Source organism: Gossypium arboreum, chromosome 12 (assembly GCF_025698485.1).
Source record: "Gossypium arboreum isolate Shixiya-1 chromosome 12, ASM2569848v2, whole genome shotgun sequence".
Taxonomy (NCBI): domain Eukaryota; kingdom Viridiplantae; phylum Streptophyta; class Magnoliopsida; order Malvales; family Malvaceae; genus Gossypium; species Gossypium arboreum.
In genome coordinates, this window is record NC_069081.1 from 99,981,227 (window position 1) to 100,005,412 (window position 24,186).

Below are 24,186 nucleotides of genomic sequence, written 5' to 3' on the forward strand. Positions count from 1 at the left end.
AATGTATGATATAACATGTGTAATAGTTGGTATATATGTGTAATAGCTATAAGATATTTTATGTTATAGCTATTACACATGTTAATTATATATTTATTATAGGTTAATAATAATATAATATAGTATAATGAATAAAGAATAATGAGTAAAGAAACATAGAAAGAGTTACAGAGAGCAAACGTGAGAAAGAAAGAAGGAAAGAAAGAAAGAAATAGAAAAGGGAAATTTGAGGATTAAGGCCCTAAAGTTTAATTGGTAAGTTGTTTTAGCTCATTTTCTTATGATTTTTATGTTTATGGATGTCTAATTCAAAGTTCTACATGTATGAGGTTAAAATGAAGAAAAATAGAAAATTTTTAGATATTGATTTAGTTGAATAAATTGAGGTTTTATGGGTTAAATTGATAGGAATTGAAGTTAGAAGTGAAATTTAGTGATTTATTAAAAGAATTCTAAGTTAGGTTTAAATAGGGATTAAGTTGAATAGAGCTCAAAATTTATGTTTTATAATGAATTTTTATGAGTTAGAAATTGTTAATGAGTTGATTAAAAGAGAATATGAAGCTTAAGTTAAAGAAAAAAAGATTAGTAATGGAAAAAGGACGAAATTGGAATTTTTGTAAAAGTTTGATAGAAAGTGAAAATGTGTTTTATGAATTAGTATATTGATGATTTTTAATTGTATGATTGTTAGTAGCAAACGTAGCAATCGAATACGTCATCAAAGAAGGAAAAGAGAAAGTGAACGAAAATATCGATTAAATTCGATAAATAGTGGTTTGTATTTCTATAAACCGAGCTTAATCGTTATTGCTATATTTGATATTTATATTGTATGAAAATGTGAATGAGGTAAGTATTTTTACCATATTGAAATGAATGTGATTTTGAATACCCTATTAACGATGTCGGGCTAGTCGGATATAGTTGACATGTCATAGGAATTGGAAGTATTGGGATATTCCGACATTGAGTCGATGAGACACTATGTGTCGACTCTTCGTTAAAGTTCGGATTTGTTCCGATGAAGTACTTTGTGTACTATAATGTTAAAGTTCGGATTTGTTCGATGAAGCACTATGTGCTTATCCCGGAGTGTGGGTTGGATCCGTGTATCCGTTAGTGTCCGAGTTATGTTAATAAGGGTAAATAAAGTAAAGGTTATTAAAGTACTGATTCATATTGAATAATAGCAATAATGTGTTTGAATTACCATGTCTTAAAGTTGATTAAGCTATTGTTTATAGAAATACCACTGAGAGTATTCTCGATTATGCGGTTTGTTTCGTCTTGCAGGCTAGGTACGAAAGTATAAGGACTCAGCATACAAGCCGATCCCCAAACTCAAATTGGTGAAGTTTCTATCTTTTTGGAAAATGGCATTGTACCTAGGATGTCTTTAAGTTATTTTGAAAGTATCTAAGTTGTTAAATGATATTTTGGTATGTTTTGTAAATGTTACCAAAACCTTAAGTATGGTATGTTTTGATATGTTAGTGAAGAGTAATAAGAGGAATTGTTGGTAAATGTTGTAGAGAGAAGAAATGAAGATGTTATAAACTTAGTTATCAACATTTTATACTAAAATAGATTTGGATAGTAACAGTAGTCCAACTTTGAAAATATACCAAAAATAGTATAAAGTGAATTAGATGATGAATAAAATATGTAATTGAAGCTTAATGAATCTATTTTTATATGGAAGAAACAAAATAGGTAAAAGAGTTGTGTTTTATGAGATATTTACGTTTTGGTGAAATAGGGTTAGAACAATTTCTGGATTCCCTGTTCTGACTTTAGAAATTCACCATAGATTGTGTATTAAGAATTAGGACTCAAACTTTATTTTTATGGATTCCTTATTGAGTCTATTTTTAATTGAAACAAATGGCATAGTCATTGGATTTCTTTACAGGAAGAAATTTGATTCGTAGTGCACAAGGGTCAGAGTAGCTTAACCCTGAAACAGGGGAGAGTTCTTCTAATAAACTGTACTAATTGGCCTGACCAAAAATTCTAGAAAAAAATTAGTAAGTAGATATATGAGTCTAGTTTCAGGGAAATTTTACAGAATTGGATTTCGAGTTTCATAACTCGAGATATGATTTTTTTAGCGACCGTGACGCAGATGGATAGTTTACTACAAAAACTGTTTAAGTGCTATGATAAGTTTTGTAATGTCTCCTGCTTGACTCCAGCAACGGTCTCGGGTAGGGGGACGTTACAAATGCTATTAGTTCCAAGGATCTAATCATATCTAATCCGAGTGTGCTAACATTCTAAAAAAAAAAAAGAAAAATAAAAAGTCATTTTATGTAACTAGGAGTGATGAAGACTCTTCTAGTGGATTTGATTCAAAAGAAGATCATCATAACTTTATTACTTTCACTAGCATGACAATTTGTGGAGAGGATTTTGATAAAGATTCCAATGTTTGGACATATAAGAATTTCTTAAAAACTTATAAAATGATGTTAGGCAAATGGAGAATGGTATATAAGATCAATACTCAATTATCATAAGAAAACAAACAATTGAAGGATGAAAATGGAATATTAATTAAACAAGTAACTGCTAAAGAAGCTTTCCTTACAGGGGAATTAAACAACATTGTGATGGTCAAGAAAGAGCTTGCTAAAACGAAACTTATGCTCGAGAAGTTTACTACCAACAAGAACAAACTTGATGAGATTTTGGCAGTTGGGAAGAGAGATCAAGGTAAGGGAAGTTTAGACTTTGTTAATAAAGGTAATATTGTAATATAAAGTCCCGCAGTCTTTGGTAAAGAAACCAGTTTACAAGAAGTTGGTGAAAGCTTTAAGTTGGTGTTAGTCAAGCCATCTTATAAGAATTTTCATTCCCATAAGGTGATTTGTCACTATTTTGGTGCTCTTGGTCATACAAACCATGATTTTTCAAGTGTTACATGATTTGTGATGGAGGAATTTAGTGCCTAAGATAGTGCCCACTGCCCGTGGCATTATAGTTGGAAAAGTGTAGAAACGAATATGGATGAAGAAAGAAGCTAAATATTTCATAGTTGGTCATTGTTTCTTAAAGTCCAATATTGATGGAAATTTATATTTTGATAGTGCTTGTTTACGACACATAATAAGTAACCAAACATGCCTCATTGAGTTTAGAGATTTTCCTATTGAAAGAGTGACCTTTAGTGATGAGAATAGAAGCCAGATACTTGCTAGAGGTACCTTGACTATTCCTGGCACACCCATATTGAAGAATGTGCTACTCATGGATGATCTCAAAGCCAATCTTGTAAGCACCAGTCAACTATATAACCAAGGTATGCTTGTGAATTTCACTAAAAATAAGTGTATTGTGACTAATGATTCTGATGAAGTGATCATGGAGGGTGGCCATACCTTTGATACTTGCTACAATGTGATGTTGTTTATCCATTACTGTAACAACCCAATTTCGATAAAATCGGAACAGTGGTTTCGAGACCACAAATTCCAGCCGAAAATAAAATTTATTTTAATTTTATTATATGGTCTATATTATGTTAGAAATGTCGTGTGAAAATTCTGATAAGAAAATTTTACTGATTAAGTGCTTAATTACGAGAAGTACCAAATCGCATAAAATGTAAAAGTTGAATTCTAGTAGCTAGAAGGATTAAATAGCTATGAAATTCAAAACTTGAGGTCCTTATATGGTAATTAAACCATTAATGAAAAGCTAGTAGATATTTTTGGATGATTCATCCATAGAAAATTAGAAAAAGGCTAAGGACTAAATTGGAAATCAAAATAATTAAAAGATGATAAATTATTAAATAGAAATAAAAATCGTTTTATATCATATTATTCCCTAAATATTCCATGGAAACCCTAGGAAAGAGAAAACAAGCTTTCTTGGCCAAATTGGGTAAGTTTTCTTGTCTCGTTTTTAATAATTTTGATATTTTTGAAATCAGGATAGCTTAATCTATCTATTTGGGGGGATCAATTTGAAAAGTTATCAAAGTATAGAAATTAGGTTATAGATGAATATGCTGAAAATTTGAAATTTATGGTAGAAAACGAAAGGTTGTTGATAGATAAATAACTTTTACAAAGTGATTTTTGATGAAAACATGATTTAGGGACTAAAATGTAAAGTTGTAAAAATTGAAGAAAAATTCTAAATTTTATAGATATATGTGCTATAAATTTTATGGTGAAATTTTGGTTAGGCTTTGAATAGAGAGTAAATTGCATAAATTTTATTTTCCGAGCCTAGGGACGAAATTAGAATTTATGGAAAAGTTAGGGGCAAAATGATAATTTTGCATAGGATATAAATTGAGTCCACTTGAATATGAAATGTGATAAATTGATGTTAAATTTACTCATATAGATCTAGATAGACCAAATTTGGAGCTAGAACGAGGAAAAGAGGAAAATGTCGGATTAGTAGATTTTATGTACACGAACATTTGTTGAGGTAAGTTCCTGTAACTAAATTGTGTATGTTTATATGCTTGAATTAAATGTTGTGTTTGTGAATTTTATAAATATTGTATATATATGACATTAAAAATATTTCTAACAAAGGCTGATCAATAATAATGCCCAATAAATGATAAATGATAAAAGATAAAAATGTTACTTATATGCTGGAAATGAATGTGGAACGTGTTTATTTGAATTATATGAATGATATAGATGTATGAAATAATCGCAAGCCTGATAATGCCTGAAAAATGTTAAATCCTGTTTGAATAAATGAAATATCGATGGATATGCGATTTCTCGAAATGAATGAGGTCCTGCATTTGGGCGGACTGGTAAACCTAATAAAAGTCCTCTCAAGCATATGTTATGGATTGGATTTAGCCCGGACGGGTAATCCAAATCAAACTCTTTAGAGCATGTGTCATAGAAAGGATTTATCCTGGATTGGTAATCCTGACTAAGCTCTATTGAGTATATATATATTGGAGGCATGATTTAACTTGGACTGGTAATCCTGTTGTATACATGTGTGGCTTGAGAGTGTACTCTCTGAAATTGTACCTTATGGGTACCATTGGACATGAATTGACGGATTTTGATTTGTACACCTCGGGTGTACTACCTGTGTATCCATCGATATTCTGAATAAATTCAACGGGTAAAAATCTTGACATGAGAATATATGAATAAGAAATGAGTTATTACACGTATTTGTCTGAAATACATGAAAATGAGGATACATGACAATTGATATATGAAAACATGAGATGATTGATATATGGTAATATGGGATGATGATATTTGTACATGAAATTTATCTGATGAGTATGTTCATCCTTGATTATAGATTTGTACCCCTTGAGTGTACTATTCGTGACCTTTATATTTCGAATGATATGAGTAAGTTCTGACATGAAATAATCTAAACTCAAAATGAACTATTATGAAATTATACTTGTAATATAAATAGATGATTTATACATGTTAAATGAATACATGTTTTGGAAAGCATATGCGCCTGGAAACTTGATCATTGTTGAGCCCATATATGTTTTGACGTTATTATGGAATAAGGGCAATGAGGATATGTGTAGGGCTTAAGGTCAAATTGATTGAATATGCCTTACATAGTTACCTTAAAATAGAATGAATGGTAAGTTAAGTACCATGTTATACGAACTTACTAAGCATTTTATGCTTACTTAGTTTTATTTCCCTGTTTTATAGTAAATCGGAAGCTTGTTAGATTAGAAGCTTGGCAAAGATCACTCACACTATCCATCAGCCTATTTCGGTACATATGGTAAATCAATTATGGTTATAATGGCATGTATAGGTTAAATTGGCCATATTGGCATGTAAATGTAAATGATTATTGTAATCTAGCCATTGGAATGGCTAGTAATGATTATGTTTTGGTATATGTATATATGTATTAAGTTTATTCTATGGAGATAACATAAGTGTTTATTATTGATTGATTGAGAAATGTTAAATCAGTACACTTATAAAGGTAAGATTAAAAGCATGAATATCTGTAACAATATATCATATTAGATGTTATAAATTGCTTGAATTCAATGCTTGGATTGGTTGGCGTTTGGATGTAAGTTTGGTGCAGGAACTTAGTAAAAATTTTGGGTGAGAAATGAAGCTAGAAATGACTTTATTTTTTCCACACGAGCAGACACACGGGCGTGTGTCTAGACCATGTGTGACACACGGCCTGGTACATGGGCGTGTGGTTAGGCCGTATGTCCCCTGTATCTTAAATTTTAGAAAATAGAATGCTCAGAATTGAGCATACAAGTAGAGACACGGACGTGTGTCTCAGCTGTGTGTGCTACACGTCTTAAAACACGAGCGTGTGTCTTGGCCATGTGAAACCTGCACCTAATTTCGAAGAAAATTAATTAACCACACGGCCTAGCAGACGGGCGTGTGGTCGGTCGTGTGGCACAAGTCAGAGGGTTACACGAGGTCGAACACGGCTTGTAGCACGGGCGTGTCTCTTGGACCACAAGGGCGTGTGAGCCCTGCACCTTGGAAAATTTTTAAAAATTCGCGAAAATTTTTTAAAGTTCCCGATTAAGTCTCGACTTGATTCCAATGCTCATATTGGGCCTTGAGGGTCCATTTAAAGGAAGTTATGAATAATCTCAGAAAATGAATAGTGATTGACATGATTTATCTGCAAATGTTTTGTAAACTCCAATAATGCTCCAAATCTCTGTTTCAGCGATGGATATGGGTTAGGGTGTTACAATTGCAATAGTGCTATAACTTCAAAATTGGAGCTATGGCATGAGAAGCTTGGCCATATCTGCTTTGAAAGCTTGAAAGATTGGTGTGATATGAGACAGTTCAAAGTGTTCCTAAACTTACAGGGATCATTCCCAAAGTGTATAGCAATTTTATGAAAGGTAAATAACATTGAGAGAAGCATAAAGAGATTACAAATGTTCAGAACAAAGCTATACTTGAGATCTTGCACATTGATTTGTTTGATCCAATGCAAATAAAAAGCCTTGGAAGAAAGAAATATGTCTTTGTGTGTGTTGATGACTACTCCCAATATATGAGTAAGGTTTCTTAAAGAAAAGTTTTATACATTTGATGAGTTAAAAAAACTGTACAGGGGGCTGATGAATGAACATGGAAAGATAATTGGCATGATAAGCAGAATACGTAGTGATCATGGACGTGAATTTAAAAATGATGATTTTTCTAAGTTCTATGATGAACAAGGAATTAGCCATTGATTTTCTACACTAAAGACATCGTAACAACATGGTGTAATGGAGTGTAATAACAAGATTGTGCAAGAAATTATCAGAGTTATGCTCAGCAACAAGATTATTGCACATTATTTTTGGGTTGAGGTAGTGAACATTGTTATTCATATGATTAATAGAGTGATGATTAGACCAAAGACTCGCGTGACCTTATATGAGGTGTGGGAGGGAAACAAGCCTACTATGAAGTGTTTCCATGTTTCTGGGAGTACATGTTTCATCTTAAAAGACAGAGACCACAAAGGTGAATTTGATTTAAAATCTGAAGAGGGTATTTTCTTTAGTTATGCGATTAATAGCAAAGCTTATAGGGTGTTCAATAAACGTACTAAGAAGATCATAAAGTTAATCAATGTAGTGGTTGATGATGCTAGAGTTCATGAAATTCACAGTGATGCTGGTGGAGGCAAAACTCTTAATTCAGTGTCTGAGGGAGAGCTCACTCCTCTTGGCAGTACTAAGTCTAAAAAAATAATTAGAAGCAGAAAGTCAAGATGTTCAAGTTATTAATCTAGTCAATGATCAGTATAATGATGATGAGCCACTTCAAACTTTAGCAAGAGTTCAGAAGAATCACTCACCTATTGATATACTTGGTGATTATCATGATAGGATCAAAACAAGAGGCAAAGGAAGTGCCCTCTCCCATTAGCATTGCTAAGTTTAAAGAAAAGTTAGAAGCAAAAAGTCAAGATGTTCAAGTTACTGATCTAGTCAATGATCAGTCTAATGATGATAGGCCACTTTAACCTTGAGAAAGAGTTAGTAAGAATCACTTATTTATTGATATAATTGGTGATGTTCATGATTGGATCAAAACAAAAGGTAAACCTAGACTAAACTATAAAGCATGTTTTGTTTGGCTTACTACACTTCTCAAATTGAGCCAAAATGAGTTGAAGAGGTCCTTAAGGTTGTTGATTGAATTCAAGCCATGCAAGAGAAGTTGCAATAGTTTGAGAAGAATGAAACATGGGATCTAGTACCTAGGCCATCTGGTTGCAGCATAATTGGCACTAAATGAATCTTCAAACACAAGACATGTGAGCAAGTTAACATCATAAGGAACAAAACTTGACTTGTTGCTCAAGGTTACACTTAAGTAGAGGGCAATGATTTTGAAGAAATCTTTACTCTTGTGGCTAGACTTGAGCTATTTCAAATGGATGTTAAGAGGGTTTTATTGAATGAATTTCTAAATGAGGTGTATGTTTCTCAGCCTAAGGGATTCGAAGATCTATCTTGTCTAAAGTATGTTTATAAATTGAGAAAAGTATTATATGAGTTGAGCATAGTATGAGAGGTTGTCTCATTATTTGATTGGCCAATGATTTGAAAGAGGTTCTGTGGATAAGGCATTGTTCATAAAGAGTAGAGGGACTACAACCATGGCACAAATATATGTTGATGACATAGTATTTGGTTCTATTTCAGTTGCTGTCAAAGATTCATTTGTGAAGTTGATGTAAAAATGAGTTTTAAATTAGCATGGTAGGGGAACTATCCTTCTTACTTAGATTTCGAATCAAAAAATTGGAACATGGTACATTTTTTATCATAAGAGAAATATATCAGAAATACTGTGAAAGATTTTGGCATTGATTAATTAAAACTAGCTAAGACACCTATGTTTGTTAATGAGAAACTATGTACAAATGCTAAGGGGGTAGACTCCTCCAGACCACCTATAAAAGCATGATTGGAAGCCTTTTGTATCTCGCTACAAGCCATCATGATTTGTGCTTTAGTGTTGGTGTATATGCAAGATATCAAACCAATCCATGAAAATCATATGTTAAGATAGCCAAACGGAACATTAGGTATGTCCATAGCACTATTGATCTGGACATTTGATTTACTGAAGATAGCTCTATTGTTTAGTTGGATATAGTGATGTTAACTGGGTTGTGAATATGGATGATTGAAAAAGCACCTCTAGAGGATGTTTTTACTTGGGAAGTAATCTGGTTTAATGGTATAACAAGAAGCAATGGTCTATTTCATTGTATATAGCAGAAGTAGAATACATTGCAACAGGTAGTTGTTCCCAATTGTTATGGATAAGGCAAATGCTAAAGGACTTTGGGATTGCATTTTCGATTTCCACAGCCTATTGTGACAACACAAGTTCTATAAACATATCAAAAAACCTTGTACAATACTCTAGAACCAGACACATCAATATAATGCACCACTTTATTAGGGAAATAATAGAGAATGGTTCGATTGAGTTGAGATATTTATCTATAGAAAGTCAGTTAATTAATTTGTTCACTAAAGCATTAGGTGCCAACAAGTTTGAGAGCTTGAGAAGCTTAGTTGGTGTATGTCTCGCATGAAGTAACTACAGTTAAGAATGCATCCAAACGATTATATTAGATACCATTTTGAAGATTTTATTCCCAATTTTTAGCTGATTTTTAGGGAATAATTTAGTATATTTTTTCTCCAACTGCAATTTTGGTAGGAAAATTTGAAAGATTTTCTCTCTCTAATAACTCAGGATAGATGTGTAATAATAGGGAAGTAACGATTATCTTTCCCTGTATAAACAGTCATCTTGTCATATTTGATTATTTACTTTGGTCTTTTACAAGTTCTCCATAGATATTCTAGCTTACTTGTGGCTAAATTTGTTCATTTTTTTAAGCCCTAATAATCGATTCAAAGTTTTCATCGTTTCTCCTCAATGGCTTGCACAAAGAGGATCATCACTGAAAATTTTAAAAGTCACCAGAAGGCTCAACAACAATTCGATGTTAGAGATTAAGTAACCAAACTCAAGCTACTATTGAGACAATTTAGGGAGTGTTCACTCCCTAAAACCTTGTTAAGATTGAGCCCATTCAAAACCTTCATGAAATCCCTTCCATCAATTTTATTGATTTCATTGGTAAATCAAATGTTATGAAGGAACCAAAAACTATTGAGACTACTGTCACCAATGTCTCTCAAACCCAAACCCTCCTGATGAACCTATTGTTTTGTCTTTCAAGACATATTCTCCAACCCCCTTACCAAACCAGGTCCTTAAATTGAAGCCTTAATCCATGCCTTAACATCCCAAGTATCTAATCTTGAAGCCAATCCTACCCTTGTTCCTATTCAACCATTGAACCTTCTTCAGCCTCAACCAATCTTATCAAGGTTCATGCTTTCAGCACCAATATCAGAGAACCTTTAGTAGAAGAAAGGGTCGAAAAAAAAAACAAAGGAAGAATCCATTGAGGTATTGCTTGAGAAAACATTGTCTGTTTCAGATAGCGATGAAGTACAAAACATTGGAAGAGTGCCAATTGCCTCTGGCACTACCCAAACTAGAAGGGTGCGTGCAAGGTCTATTATGGCCAAGGACCTTGCAGGAATGGCACTGTCTAAGAATGAGAAAGAAAAATGACTTTTGGAAAAAAATTAGGTTCAAAAATGACTTTCTTGGAAAGTGAAAAATTAAAAATTTGAAAATTAAGTCAGTTTGTGATATTTATAGTAATAAACTCTTTACCAAAATCGCACATGTGTTTTTGACTAGACGAATCCTTGTCATTCCCGACTTTCAAATGAACGGTCTTCTTTGCTATTCTCGTACCATGAATTACTTTGAGCGTGGGTTCAAACAAATTCGAATCAAACATAGAACCAAAATAATTTCCTTTACTTTCAATGGGAAAGAAAAATTATCTCTTTAATATAAACCAGTAGAATTATTATTCCGGAAAATAAAATTTATACTTAGAAAATATATTCTCACTATTTTCGGCTAAAATAACCATATCTTAAAGTTTTGTATTTAGCCCTACCGATGCCATCTATTTAAAGGTAGAAAAAGCGACACATTTGCTGAATTGTAGAAGTCTATTTCAATAAAAAAAAACTACATCCTAGTCTAACTAGGATTAAAGGGCAACTACCCTTGTTAATTATACTAGGGTTTGTCGTCCCTAACATTATCTATTTGGTAGACTCTGTGTTTAAAAACACTTCCACTGAATTCAAAGAATTCAGGTCTACGATAGACCATCCCACTAGGACGAAGCACCCAATGTTGCTGATCATTTGTAGGTCTACCATTAGGAGTTGGTTCTAGAATCATTTCCACAGGGCTTCGTGTATTTCCTAAAAGTTCTTCAAGTACTTTTTACTTCGAGGTTTGAAGTCATTCTTGTAAATTTCCTAAAGGAAAGTAGCATAAGTTAACACTATCATAGTTTGCTCTTTCAGGTGACAAAACAAACCACCATTTTTTCTTTTTGGGTATCCTACAAATGTGCACAATTCTGTCCATCTAGAATCTTTGGACCTTCTGACAAAAACACACTATTTTAGAATCCTAAGTAACGCATTTTTCTCCCTTCTTCTCCCTTTAAAAGTCGTTAATATTTTTCTTATCACACCTAGTTCTGATATGCTTAGTCTAGGTTAATTAGTTTGGGGTTCTTTGAAAATAGGTTTCTTCGCTTTTGAGACTGCATTCGATCTCTATTCCGGTAACTTTCCCTAACAATCGTGTGCTAATAATCTGCTCCAAGACTCTATTTGGAAAGCCAAAATTTAATCAAATATCCATATTTTCTTGTGGAAATGTGGTTCTAAGATTCTCCCTACACGAGTTATGTTAACCAGTCGAGGGCTAAGCATAACAAGTACTTACCCGTTCTACAACATCAAGTAAGAAAAAATCGGCAATATTTTCATTCACTGTAATACCATAAAAGTTTGTACACTCGGTTGCAACCCCGCGAGGTGCTTGGATGGACACTTCCACTTAAGGCAATCAACAATCTCAATAGCCTGTTAAAGACAAGTAAGCCACAAGTTAGTGTCGAGCTACAATTCAATCTCGTAAGGCATAGGAAATGCCACCAGCATATCTCATGATCTCTCAGAGGGAAAATGAGTTTATTATATAGAAAGCATGACAACGAGTTACAAAAGGACTCACTTACCCACACCATCAATAGGCTGTAAGGGCAACCCTCGATGGTGACCTAGCACATACCGTAACTAGTGGCTTAGCCTAAGAATTGTCGGTTGTCCACCCCCTACAAAGATGGTAAAATATTTTTTAGAAATGTTACCAAAAAACATAAAGATTTTTTAACGATGACACTTTCCTAAATAAAAAAGGGCTACCCTCTTAAATTTTCTCTACCTTTTTCCATGGCCCTATACATGAGTAGCCCCTTAGCATCCTATCCTATCATAACCTTATAAGGTGAAATTATGACACCATTATCCGTTAGATACATCCCAACCATTACTATCTTGCCTTCATATGAGTCAATGAGCATGACCTTGAACTATTGTTCCATATCAAACAAAAAGTTCACAAGTTCCTTCGTATTCCACCCTTCATAGCAACGTGGTTCTGGCACCTTGACCCTTTTTCCTCTATCCGTGGAGCTGAAACCCATTTGAATCAAAGCCATCTGAATCAAATTCCTTTGGGCCTTGAGTTCCTCAAACCCTTTTTTAATGGCCCCAATAGCTTCCCATCTTATTTTTAAGATTTTCAATTGCTTCCTCAAATCCCTATTTGATTGCGTTCAAAGCATCCTTCACTTCATCACCAAAGGTGCTCATTATATCAAATAACTCTCCGCTCGGTCACTCATGACCATGTAGGCATTCAAGGTGGCCATTACGGCCTCCGATTCCTAAATTTTTTTGTGATCATCCGAGCTACTTATATGGGGGTCCTTTGACCTACTACCTCATGTTGTCACCATGTTTTAGTTTACAATGACACAATTTTGCTAGCTCTGGCACCACATGTCACAAACTCAACTTTGTTCACTCAGTTGGAAGCCAATGAGGCACTTTGATGACACTTTTGTTAAAGACAAGCAAGCCACAAGTTAGTCTTGAGCCACAATCTGATCTCGCTGGGCATAGCGAATACCACTAGTATACCTCATGTTCCCCCGAAGGGAAAAATGGGTTTATTATATAGGAAACATTATAACGGGTTATAGAAAAGCACACTTATCCACACCATCAATAGGTCGTAAGGGTCACCCTCAATGGTGACCTAGCACATACCTTAATTAGTGGCTCGGCCCAACAACTACTGACTATCCACCCACTATAGAGATGCTAGAATGTTTTTATAGTAATGCTACTAGAAAACATAAAGATGGCTGAAATGATGACACTTTCCTAAATACAAAAGGACTACCCTCCCAAGGTTCCTCTACCCTTTGCCTGGCTTTATACATGGGTGGCCCCTTAGCATCCTACCCTATCATGACTATACAAGGTGGAAGCATGACATTGGGCCTCTCTAACTGAAAATGGTAGCTTCCTGTTTACATAGTTTAGTAACTGGGAAGAATGGTTACTGTTCAACCTCAATTCCAAAGCCTGGTGTTCAAATCCTAAGATCCTATGGAAAATAATTTTCACTTATATGCTCTGGGAAATCTATCTTCAACGCAACACCTTTATTTTTGGTGGCCACCGACAAATGGAGGGTTTGACTAAAAGAGCGATTGAAGGTGCTGCTCAATTTTTTGCTATAGTACCTTCAGTCAAGTGCAGAAATCTTTCATCTTTCATTACAGTCTATTGGGATCCCTTAGTCTTTGTCGGTTTAAACTCAATACTGAAGGTCATCACTAGGGAATCTAGGAACTGCGAGTGCAAATTCTTTAATCAAAGATCATAATGGAAATTGGCTAATAGGATCTTTTCGAAACATACCCATAGCGACTAGTGTTGAAGTGGAATTATGCACATTTAAAGATTGTCTTAAATTAGCATTAGATCATAACATTGGGCACCTTGATGTTGAAGTTGATGCCACTACTATTATCCACTTTATATCTAATGTTAACTCTTCTAATCCAATATCATCTTCACTTGTTGATGATTACAAGATGCTCCTTACCATAATAACTTCTAGGAGTCTCAAACATATCTTTCAAGAAAGGACAATGCTCCTTTCCCGACCAAAGAGTAATTTCCGGTCTTCATCTCCCCGAGACGTTATCCTACCAGATGATTTATTTTGTCTGTGACTCTCCCCCTTATTCCTTTTTGTCCTTATTAGCTGCTAATGCTAGGGGAGATATGATGGATCGTACAATTACTTAACTTTTGTAGTAATGTTATGTTCCTTTTCTTAACCCAAAAAACATCCCAAAGTCAAAACTGAATAATGACGACGACCACGATAATAATAATAATAATTCAATTATAAACTTTTAAATATCACATATAGTTAATCAAGTACTTATCAACAAAAAGCATATATTTTACTTAAAAATATGATTAAGAGATTAAACATTCAAATTTTATTACTCGAAAAGATAATTAGAAATCAAAGTAGCAAAAAACCCAAAATTTTATTGCTTTAATATGATTTTCACCTATTTTTATAAACTGAATCAATTTTTATTGGTTCACTGATTATATATATATATATATATATCATATACTACAACACACAAGTTACCGATTTTCAATTGTATCAATTTAACCAAACAATCTAATTCGAATAGCGTTCGAATATCTCGACGCTGCATATTTGAAGTCCCCACGTAGCAAATGTCGTATTTCGGTAACCCAAATGATAAGTTGTAATAGGCAGAAGAAGCATGAAACGGCCAAAATGGCAGGAAAGAATTCCCCACTGCCCTCCCTCAATACATTCGAACAATAAATCATTGACAAATTTAAAAAAAAAAAAAAAAAAAAGAAGAAAAGAAAAGAATTCACAGTAGTCGATTTGTAGTTTGATAAGGGAAAAATGTTGGTGATTATAAACTCTCACACCTAATTTAGATAAAACAATTATAACGCATACATTATAAATATGAAGCAGAAAAGTGCTTTGTTTTTTTAGGAGGAACCACTCTTTCATGCTCTTCACAAGGGCTTTTGTTTATCAACCGCTTTCCTTGTATCCTTATGTCCATTCTAACTCTCGAAAAATGCGGTGAACTGGATCTCTCAATATTAAAGGAACTGGCATTAAATAAGTCTTAGTTCATACTCGCCTGCCATTGTAATATATCGTACCCATGGAAGAGCCTGGTAGCCACTTTTTTCAATGATCTTCAGATATCGAACCTACGAAACCCCAATATGTGCGAGTCAGAAAGTTTACCAATAGAAACACAACCCCTGAAATTCCATTAAAGCATATTGAAAGAACATTAAGAATTAAAAAAAAAAAAAACATCTGAAGGGAATACCTGTATCCCAGAAACGGTAAAATATGGAATTTCAAACTTCACACGAATAGGAGCTTTTCTCTCTGGAGTTGCCTCTTCATCTGTTATGCTAGGAAGAGTAAACTCGGCCCTCAACATATACTCCTAATGTTATGAATTTCAAAATTATAAGTACCATGGCTAGACAGAGAGCTTTTAATAAGTCTGTAATAGGTAGATGTTACCTTTCCACCAGGAAAAGATCTTATTTTCCACATTAATGCATCATTTTCAGGTGCATAAGCTGCAGATCCCATTGATGTCCGAATATTTGGACTGGAAGCATCAGTAGGCACAGGCATCGCAATCTCAACATTTGTAGCAGTACTGTAAAGAAACATTATATCTTTGTCAGTGCTTAGTAATCTCTAATCTAAGATAAGCTCACCTACAGATCCTTGAAATTAAATAGACCAGAATATAGGAATAGGGACAAAACCCAATACCTACGCTCCTTGTACTGACTTCTAGCCTTTACCATAATCTCAACACGGCTTCTTGAATGTTTCTCAACTTGAGCTTCTACCCAGATGAGAGGCTTTACCTAATTAAACAAAAAAAAAAAAAAAAAACGAGCAGACATACTTGTCATCATTAACTGTCAAGAAATAACTGGTTGGCAGAAAGAAAGAGAGAAGGCAGAATGAGAATTCAGTTGCCAAACGTCCACCTGAGTACTAAGTCTATACGTCATGAGATCAAAGGACCCATCAGGAGGTATAAAGGATATAGTCCTGTCATTTTCAAATCGGGCCAGACGTACACACCTAGACCAAAGCATTATTGATAGGCGAGAAATTTGCAACGTTAGATTCTGTAGCTGTTGCACCCAAAGGTAAAAAGAGTACAATAAGAGCAAGTGTTCAACTAGAAAAAGAATGTTAAGCTACATACTGATGGAACTTTATATCCTCCAAATCAATTGCCTTTCCCTTTGTCACTCGGCCTTGTGCTTCAAGCAATACTCTATCATTTAGACCAAGTTTACACTCAGGCATACCACTGAAACACAAATTGAAACCAAATAAAATAAATAGACATGAAAAGACATTTTTTATACCATAAAACTCAAGACAAAAATCAATTGTTTGGACCATAACAGTGTGCATGAAGTTTTGAGTTGCCTACAACAGACAATGTTTCAGAGCTTAAATTATAACACACATGAATGACAATCAAACAGAAAGTTCAAATGAATGGTTTCGTCAACAAGGGTGCAAAAGAGAGATGGAAAGACACCAGTTCTCATGAGGCTTAACCCACACTCATGAGGTGCATCCTTCAGGTCAAAGATGACCACAATACCTTGCAGGGCAGGCACCAAACTAGAGAGGTACTGTGAGCTTTGACCCAAAGATCTCACAGTTTTGTCCCACAAAACAAACCTCGTAGTTATTGATTTAAGCCTCTACATATACCATAGTGGATCTTCACAATTTCTAAATGTGGGATTGGAGGCATTATCCAGATTTTAGGAAGCTATACATTTGGAACCAGGTCAAATCATATCAATCCTCTACCAAATTAATCAGCATCACCTCACCTCCCTTCTGCCCCACTCCCCTCAACCACCTATGAAATTTACATACACCAACCTATTATTTTCAACTTTGCAGATTACAAAATTGCTACATATTCACTCTAAAATTCAATAGTTGTAGAACTACGAGTAATATTACACTAGATACATTATTTAGAATTGTCACTTTATCAGGCATGCAATTAATCTGCTCACAAAAATTCATGTACATTATTGAGTAAAAGATATAATCAAGATTTGAGATAAAGTATATTCCGTAAGACAAACCATAAATTTTCAAAATATCAGAAAACACACCTCAAATAAGTTCTCATCTTCAATGCCCCAACAACATCCGACCTAATTATTTGTCCATTGCTGTTGACGAGGATGTTCACACTTTCAACCACATCCAGAAAAACCTGAAATGAAGAATAAATCCTCATAATCTAGTGTTTGGAATAAATCCTCATAATCTAGTGTTTGGAGACAACGATAAATGACTCAAAAGAATAACCATAGAAAAGAGTCGCCTACTTCATTCTTCTTGTAGTTTATTCCTTCACTACGCCAAGAGACCGCATTTGTAACAGCCATTGGAGGCCTCTGTGTTACTTCCATCCTATATGCATCAGTCTTAATAAATTCACTAAGTATTTTTGCTTCTGTGTATTGAGGGTAGCCAAAATCCATAATCTCGTCAAGTAACTCGTACTGCCGAAGGCATAACAAATAGCCAATTATAAACCATTTTAGCATAAATTACAAACCAATACCATCCAACAGCCAGTGGTAGAACTATTTTACCAAAAGGAAAAAGAGTTTGATTTCAACATACCACTACAACAAAGTTATCCCTAAGCGATTCCTCTTCTAACTCCTCAAAATAATGCTTGAAAACCTGGAATAATAATTCAGATCGATAAAAAGAATCAAAGATCATAGACCATCAAGAAAAATAGCAAAGGTAACCGACTCAGTTCAGTTGAAAATTTTGATCACAAAAATGAATGAAACTGCAATTACCAAATTACGCTTACATCAACTACACGGTGCAGGAAGAAAAGAAGACTGGCAGCATTGCAATTCTGCCTCGTTGCAGTCATCAAGTAGACGTTGCTGTGCTGTACAAACATGTAAGTTACTCCATTATCGTATACCACTGGATCTTGCGACTGCGGATCTCCCTGAAAGCCAAATCCGAAGAAGAAATTCAACAATGAGCTAACCATTTCTGCCTCGTTAAAATTGAAAGCTGATTCGAAGTGCAATAGGAAAATTCAAACTTTTTTTTATAGAGAATGATTAAATCAATTAACTGAATAATATGGTTTATCCTAAACCGGAAAACAAAAATTAAATCAAAATTCCGAGAAAAAATATATATAAGGAAAAGAGGAACCTCTTTTTCGATGAGTTTGGTAAAAAAACGTTCAGCTTGTGCAGCGGAGACATCGCCACGGTAGTCACGCCACACCAGAACGCGGCCCTTTATATCTAGAAGGAATAGTGCCGATGCCGCCCCCGCCATTTCTTTGTTCTTTCGGTTTTTCTATTAATTGATTAATATGATACAGACGAGATGGGTGAATTTCAGGGATTTTCTCAAGATCTGATTGAATCAGAGGAAGGGATGGATGCGAGAGGAAAGATCAAAATGAAGGAAGTGTAAAGTCGGGGGAGCTCGTTGAAGCTGAATCATGATTTGGGAAAATGGGACAACGGTGACTTGGTTAGCAATTGCCTGCCTCCTTCCCCCAAATAATTACAGTTAGATTTTCCAAAACGGCGCCACTTTTGCATTCTTTTTTACTTGGTGAAATCTCACGCGCCAGTAATTTTTTTCCCCCGTGTTTTACCCATCTCAACTTCAATTAGAGTCCAAGCTCTTACTTTCCAAAAGGGTGAAAACCTGAAAAACTCTTAATTAATAATTTATTTTTATAATATCCCAAAATTATAGCCTTTTAAATCTATTATATTTCTTTTAAGTATTTTTCAGGTCAATTTTAGTATTGATATAATTGTCTTTTTAATAATATTGTTTTAAAGTTTCAATTCACTTTCTTATTTTAAGAGTGCGATGTGTTTTATCGATATACCTAATATTTGTTGTTTTTAAATTTATTATATTAGTAGAAATAAAATTAATTTAATTTTATATTATTATGTATTCAATTAAAATTTTCTTTTATGTTTTATTTATATAGATTACACGTTATACTTTTTCATTTTATATAAAAGATTACAATAATTAAAAACAATATAACTTATACTCTATTTAGATATAGGATTAATTAAAAACACAAAACAATTTGTATGATATTTATTGATACAAAGTTTGAGTTTGATGATTAGATATAGTGTTTCTCCAAAAATACATTATAGCGTAAGTAGGAAGAAAAAGACTTCCCCTTTCTTGGTGATGGAGGGGCCTTATATAAATGGTGGTTTTAATGGAGTTGATCATTGGCTCCTAATCAGGGAAAGTAGTTTCTTAATTATATAGGCTTAATGCAAACATCATGTTATGCTTTACCAAGATGAGGTGTGACTAAACTTCTATGAGATGAGATTAGTTTGGTTATATGTAATTGATGGTAAGGTTTTTTTTAATGTGTGTTGGGATGCAACAGATGTGATGGGAAAGGTTTCATCGAATCTCGATCAAATTTAGTGGTAGTTCCTGAAAAATGGTGAGCCCTTGACTAAGTAAGTCTTTTGTTGAAATCGAGGTGATTGAGTTGGCGAAGGTCTCTTGGGTGAGGTAATTATTTATGTATTGTTTGAAAATTTTTTATTTGAAAACAATTTTTTTATGCAAGAAAAAATTAAAATTTTAAAAAAATAGTTGGTTTGTGATATTTATAACAATAAACTTTACTCGAAATTGCACATGTGTTTTCAATTACACGAATCCTTGTCGTTCTCGGCTTTTAAGCGAACGGTCTTTTCCACTACTCTCGTACCATGAATTGTTTCGAATGTAGGTTCGAACGAATTCGAGTCAAATACAGAACTAGAAATTATTTACTTTACTTTCAGTGAGAAAGCAAAAATTCTTTCTTTAACAGAAACCAGTAAAATTATTATTCCAAAAAATAGAATTTATATTTAGAAATAAGTTCTCACTATTTATAAGGAGAAAAAGTGAAACCCTTTTTAATTAGTAGAAGTCTATTTAATAGAAAAACAACTTCCTAATTGAACTAGGACAGAAAAAGGCTAATAAGGTGTGCTTCCCCGCATATGAATTATGATGGGGATTTGGGTCTCTCCTGTATCGGATCCAATTATATGTGTTTCTTAAACTTTTAACTCAATACATGTTTTTCTATTTCACAAAATAGACATTATTCATAAAATTAATTTAAATAATTTAATTTTCTAACTAATTTTCTCAACCTAATTCTAATTCCGTTAAAATTATAACAACTTTGCCTTAAAAGAATCTATGAGAACATATATTTAATTTTTCTATATTCAACGGATTCACTATCACCAATTAATTTAATTTCATTTTCTATGACCAATTAATTTAATTTCATTTTCTAACTTCAATTAATTAATTAATTAATTAATTAATTAATTAATTAATAATTTGAGAAACCATAAATTTATTTTTAGGTCATTTTCATATTTGGTGAGAAAACCACATTCATTTCCAATTGTGTCCCATTTCTCTAACTTTATCATTTCTATTCATTTTTGTTCATTTGACTTTCAGGTCATTACAGGTCATTACAGAAAGGGACGACAAACCCTAATATAATTAGCTAAGATTGTCACCCCCTATACTTCTATTTAGACTAAAAGTTCATTTTTCTATTTGAAATAGACTTTTACAATTCAACAAGAGTTCATTTCTTCTTTTTATAAATAGATGGCACCGATAGGGCTAAAGATAGAACTTTGAGACATTGTTATTTTGCCCGAAAATAGTGAAAGTTTTATTCTCCAAATATAAATTCTATTTTCTATAATAACTATTCTACCGGTTCCTATTGAGAGAGATTTTGCTTTCACACTAAAAGTAAAAAAGAAAAAAACTATTTCTGGTTCTGTGTTTGGTTCGAATAATTTGTGCCCACATTCAAAGCAGTTCGTGGTACAAGAATAGCAGAGAAAGTCGTTCGGTTGAAAGCTAAGAACAACAAGGATCTGTCTAACTGAAAACACATGAGCGATTTCGGTAAAGGATTTGTTACTATAAATATCACAAACCGACCTAGTTTTCAAAATTTTTATTTTTCACTGTGTAAGAAAACCATTTTTGAACAAGATTTTTTCCAACACTATATACCTAGTGGGTTGCATCATATAGATGCTCTCTTCAAGATAGTCGTTCAAGAATGTTTTATTGAGATCCATTTTCCAGATCTCATAGTCGAGAGATGTCGCAATGGATAACAATATGCTGAGTGACTTGAGCATGGTAACTGGAGAGAAGGTTTCTTCATAAGCAATGCCTTCTTTTCTGAGTATAACTTTTTTGCCACAAGTCTGGTTTTATAAGTTTCCACTTTTTCATCTGCATTCCTTTCCTTCTTGTAGATCTACTTACACCCTATAGGTTTGATCTATTGTGGTTAGTTTACAAGTTCCCACACTGAGTTGGAATCCATAAAATCCATCTCAACTCTCATAGTTATTTTTTAGAGATTGGAATCAACACTCTGCATAGCTTTATCATATGTGAGTGGATTATCACCTTCCTGTTTGATAGACTCAGTGTTTAAAACACTTCCGTCAGATTGGAAGAACTTAGGCCTGTGAGAGACCTTCTCGCTGTGATGATGTGCCCTATGTTGCTAATCATTTACAAGTCTAATATTAGAAGTTGGTTTTGGAACCGTTTCTATAAGGCTTTGTGTATTTTCCTAAAGTTCCTTGAGTACTTCTTTATTACGAGTTATGAAGTCATTCATGTAACTTTCCTTAAGAAAAGTAGCATGAGTTGACATTATCGTTGTTTGCTCTTTCAGGTTATAAAATAAACCACCATTTATTCCTGTTGGATATCCTACAAAAATGCATAATTTTGTCCATGAATCCAACTTCCTCACATATTTATCCAATACATGGATTGGGCATCCCCAAATTTTCAAATAATTTAGATTTGGCTTTCTGTCATGCCACAATCTGTATAGAGTTTTAGATGTTGCCTTAGTTGGTACATCATTCAGAATATAACAAGTCATTTTCAATACATATCCCCAAAAGGAAATTGACAACTTCGAATAACTTAACATTAAACGAACCATGTCTAACAACGTTCGATTTTTTCTCACTACCACGCCATTCTATTGTGGGGTGCCTGATGAGGTTAACTAGGATAGAATCTCATTCTCTATAAGATCCCTAAGAACTTATCTGATAAATATTCCACACCTCGATCAGACCGAAGTGTCTTTATGGGTAAACCTAGTTGTTTCTCCACTCTCGCACAAAACTCTTTGAATTTATCAAAGTTTTCACTCTTGCAATGTATTAGGTACACATACTCATATCTAAAATAATCATCCATAAAGGTTACATAATACTCGTAACCACCCCTTACACTGACGTTCAAGGGCCTATACACGTCAGTATGCACAAGTTCTAAGGGTTTCGCTGCCCTTGTTCCTTTTGCATTAAAAGATTGCTTAGTCATCTTATCTTTCAAGCAAGATTCACATTGTAGAATATCAAATTCTTTAAATGAACTCAAAGTGTCATCGTTCACAAGTCTAGTGATTATTTCTTGGTCAATATGACCAAGTTTGTAATGCCAAAGGCACGACTCATTAGAATGAAAAGTTTTAAGTCTTTTATTCGAAATTTCAGTTTTAAGTAATAAAATAGAAATTATTTGGCATCCATTCATTACAGATAAGTTTACGATTTCTAAATATTTTAAAATTATTTTTGAAAGTCATGGACAAGTCGTCTTTATATAAACATGTAACAAAAATCAAGTTTGTTTTGAAACTTGGTACATAGAAAACGTCTTTCAAAATAATCTTCCTAAAATTATCAAAATAAAGATACACATCTCCCACTACTTCAGCTGCCATAGTTGTCTCATTTCTGGTCCGCAATGATAGTTTTTATCTCTAAGATCTTTTGTCTTTATGAACCCTTGTAGAAAAACACATACATTGTAACATCTCGTTTTTCAATGGTGTCGGGAACTGTAGTTTCGGGATCATAATTCCGATTAGTAAGTCAATGTTTTATTATTTATTTAATATTTATAGAGTTTCTGTAATGTCGTATTAAAATTTGGTTAAGAATTTTTTATGTTTAGATAATTAATTAAGTAAAAATGATTAAATCGTAAAAGTTGAGAAAGTTAATTGTTATTAGTAAAATGGGTTCAATAGCTTTAGAACTTCACTTGTATGGCCTTCAATGGTAAATAGACTGTATCTTTAGATAGTGAACGGTTGTGGGTTGGTTTTTAGTGAAATATTGATTGTTTTTAAAGGTTAATTTTGTAATTAGATAATTTAGTAAATTAAAACAAAAGATGAAAAAATTATCATCATCTTTCTTTTGCATTTTTTCTTGGAAAACCAATTCCCCATTTTCCTGAAGCAAGGAGTTTGGGCCAAGGTGTAATACTCCGAAAATTTCTACAGTAAGATATTATCTTGGATATAGTAAAATAAGAAAATAAAGTGACAAAAAGAGAAATTTTGAGTTATGTTAACATTGGGAAGTATATTATGATATATTAATTCAAGAAAGGATTAAATCGTAAAAGTGAGAAAAGTTTTATTGCTCAAGAGTAAATACTCAAAATTTTAAGGTTAAAATGTAAATATAAAAAATTTGAAGGACTAATAGTGCAAATATTTTAAGGGTGGAATGATCTAGAAACTAAGAAAAATGGATGAATTAGGACCAAATTGAATAGGTGAAGAATTATAAGAGACTAAATTATAATTTTAACAAATCAAATGATGACTCAAGGATGAAATTCTAAAACATCATAAAGGGCAAAATGGTTAATTAGAAGGAGAGAGAAATCTAGAAGACAACGATGATGTTGGAGATATTTTAGATTAATTAAATAAATATTAGTTTATTAATATTTTAATTTAATTTTTAAATAATATTTTATTATTTTATTTAGTATACATATAAAGAAAGAAAGATGAAGAATGATCACCATCTTTCCTATGCACCAACGTGAGAAGAAGAGAGAAAAAAAG

The 24,186-nt window shown here is 33.3% G+C and overlaps 1 protein-coding gene and 1 long non-coding RNA gene across 2 annotated transcripts; one reads left to right on the plus strand and one right to left on the minus strand.

Annotated features, from left to right (window-relative positions):
* Positions 1-124: 124 nt before the first annotated feature.
* On the plus strand, positions 125-1,527 carry LOC128285350 (uncharacterized). The gene is made up of 2 exons (XR_008275858.1): positions 125-255; positions 1,297-1,527. It is a non-coding gene; the product is annotated as an uncharacterized LOC128285350 (long non-coding RNA).
* Positions 1,528-14,966: 13,439 nt separating this feature from the next.
* Positions 14,967-18,770, minus strand: LOC108476805 (AP-1 complex subunit mu-2). Its single transcript, XM_017779143.2, has 11 exons — positions 18,390-18,770; positions 18,028-18,174; positions 17,826-17,888; positions 17,525-17,701; positions 17,306-17,409; positions 16,363-16,470; positions 16,139-16,235; positions 15,915-16,012; positions 15,654-15,795; positions 15,451-15,573; positions 14,967-15,325 (listed from the first exon to the last, which is right to left on the minus strand). The coding sequence occupies exons 1-11, from the start codon at positions 18,516-18,518 to the stop codon at positions 15,227-15,229; spliced, it is 1,287 nt and encodes a 428-aa protein (XP_017634632.1). The 5' UTR covers positions 18,519-18,770; the 3' UTR covers positions 14,967-15,226.
* Positions 18,771-24,186: the final 5,416 nt, after the last annotated feature.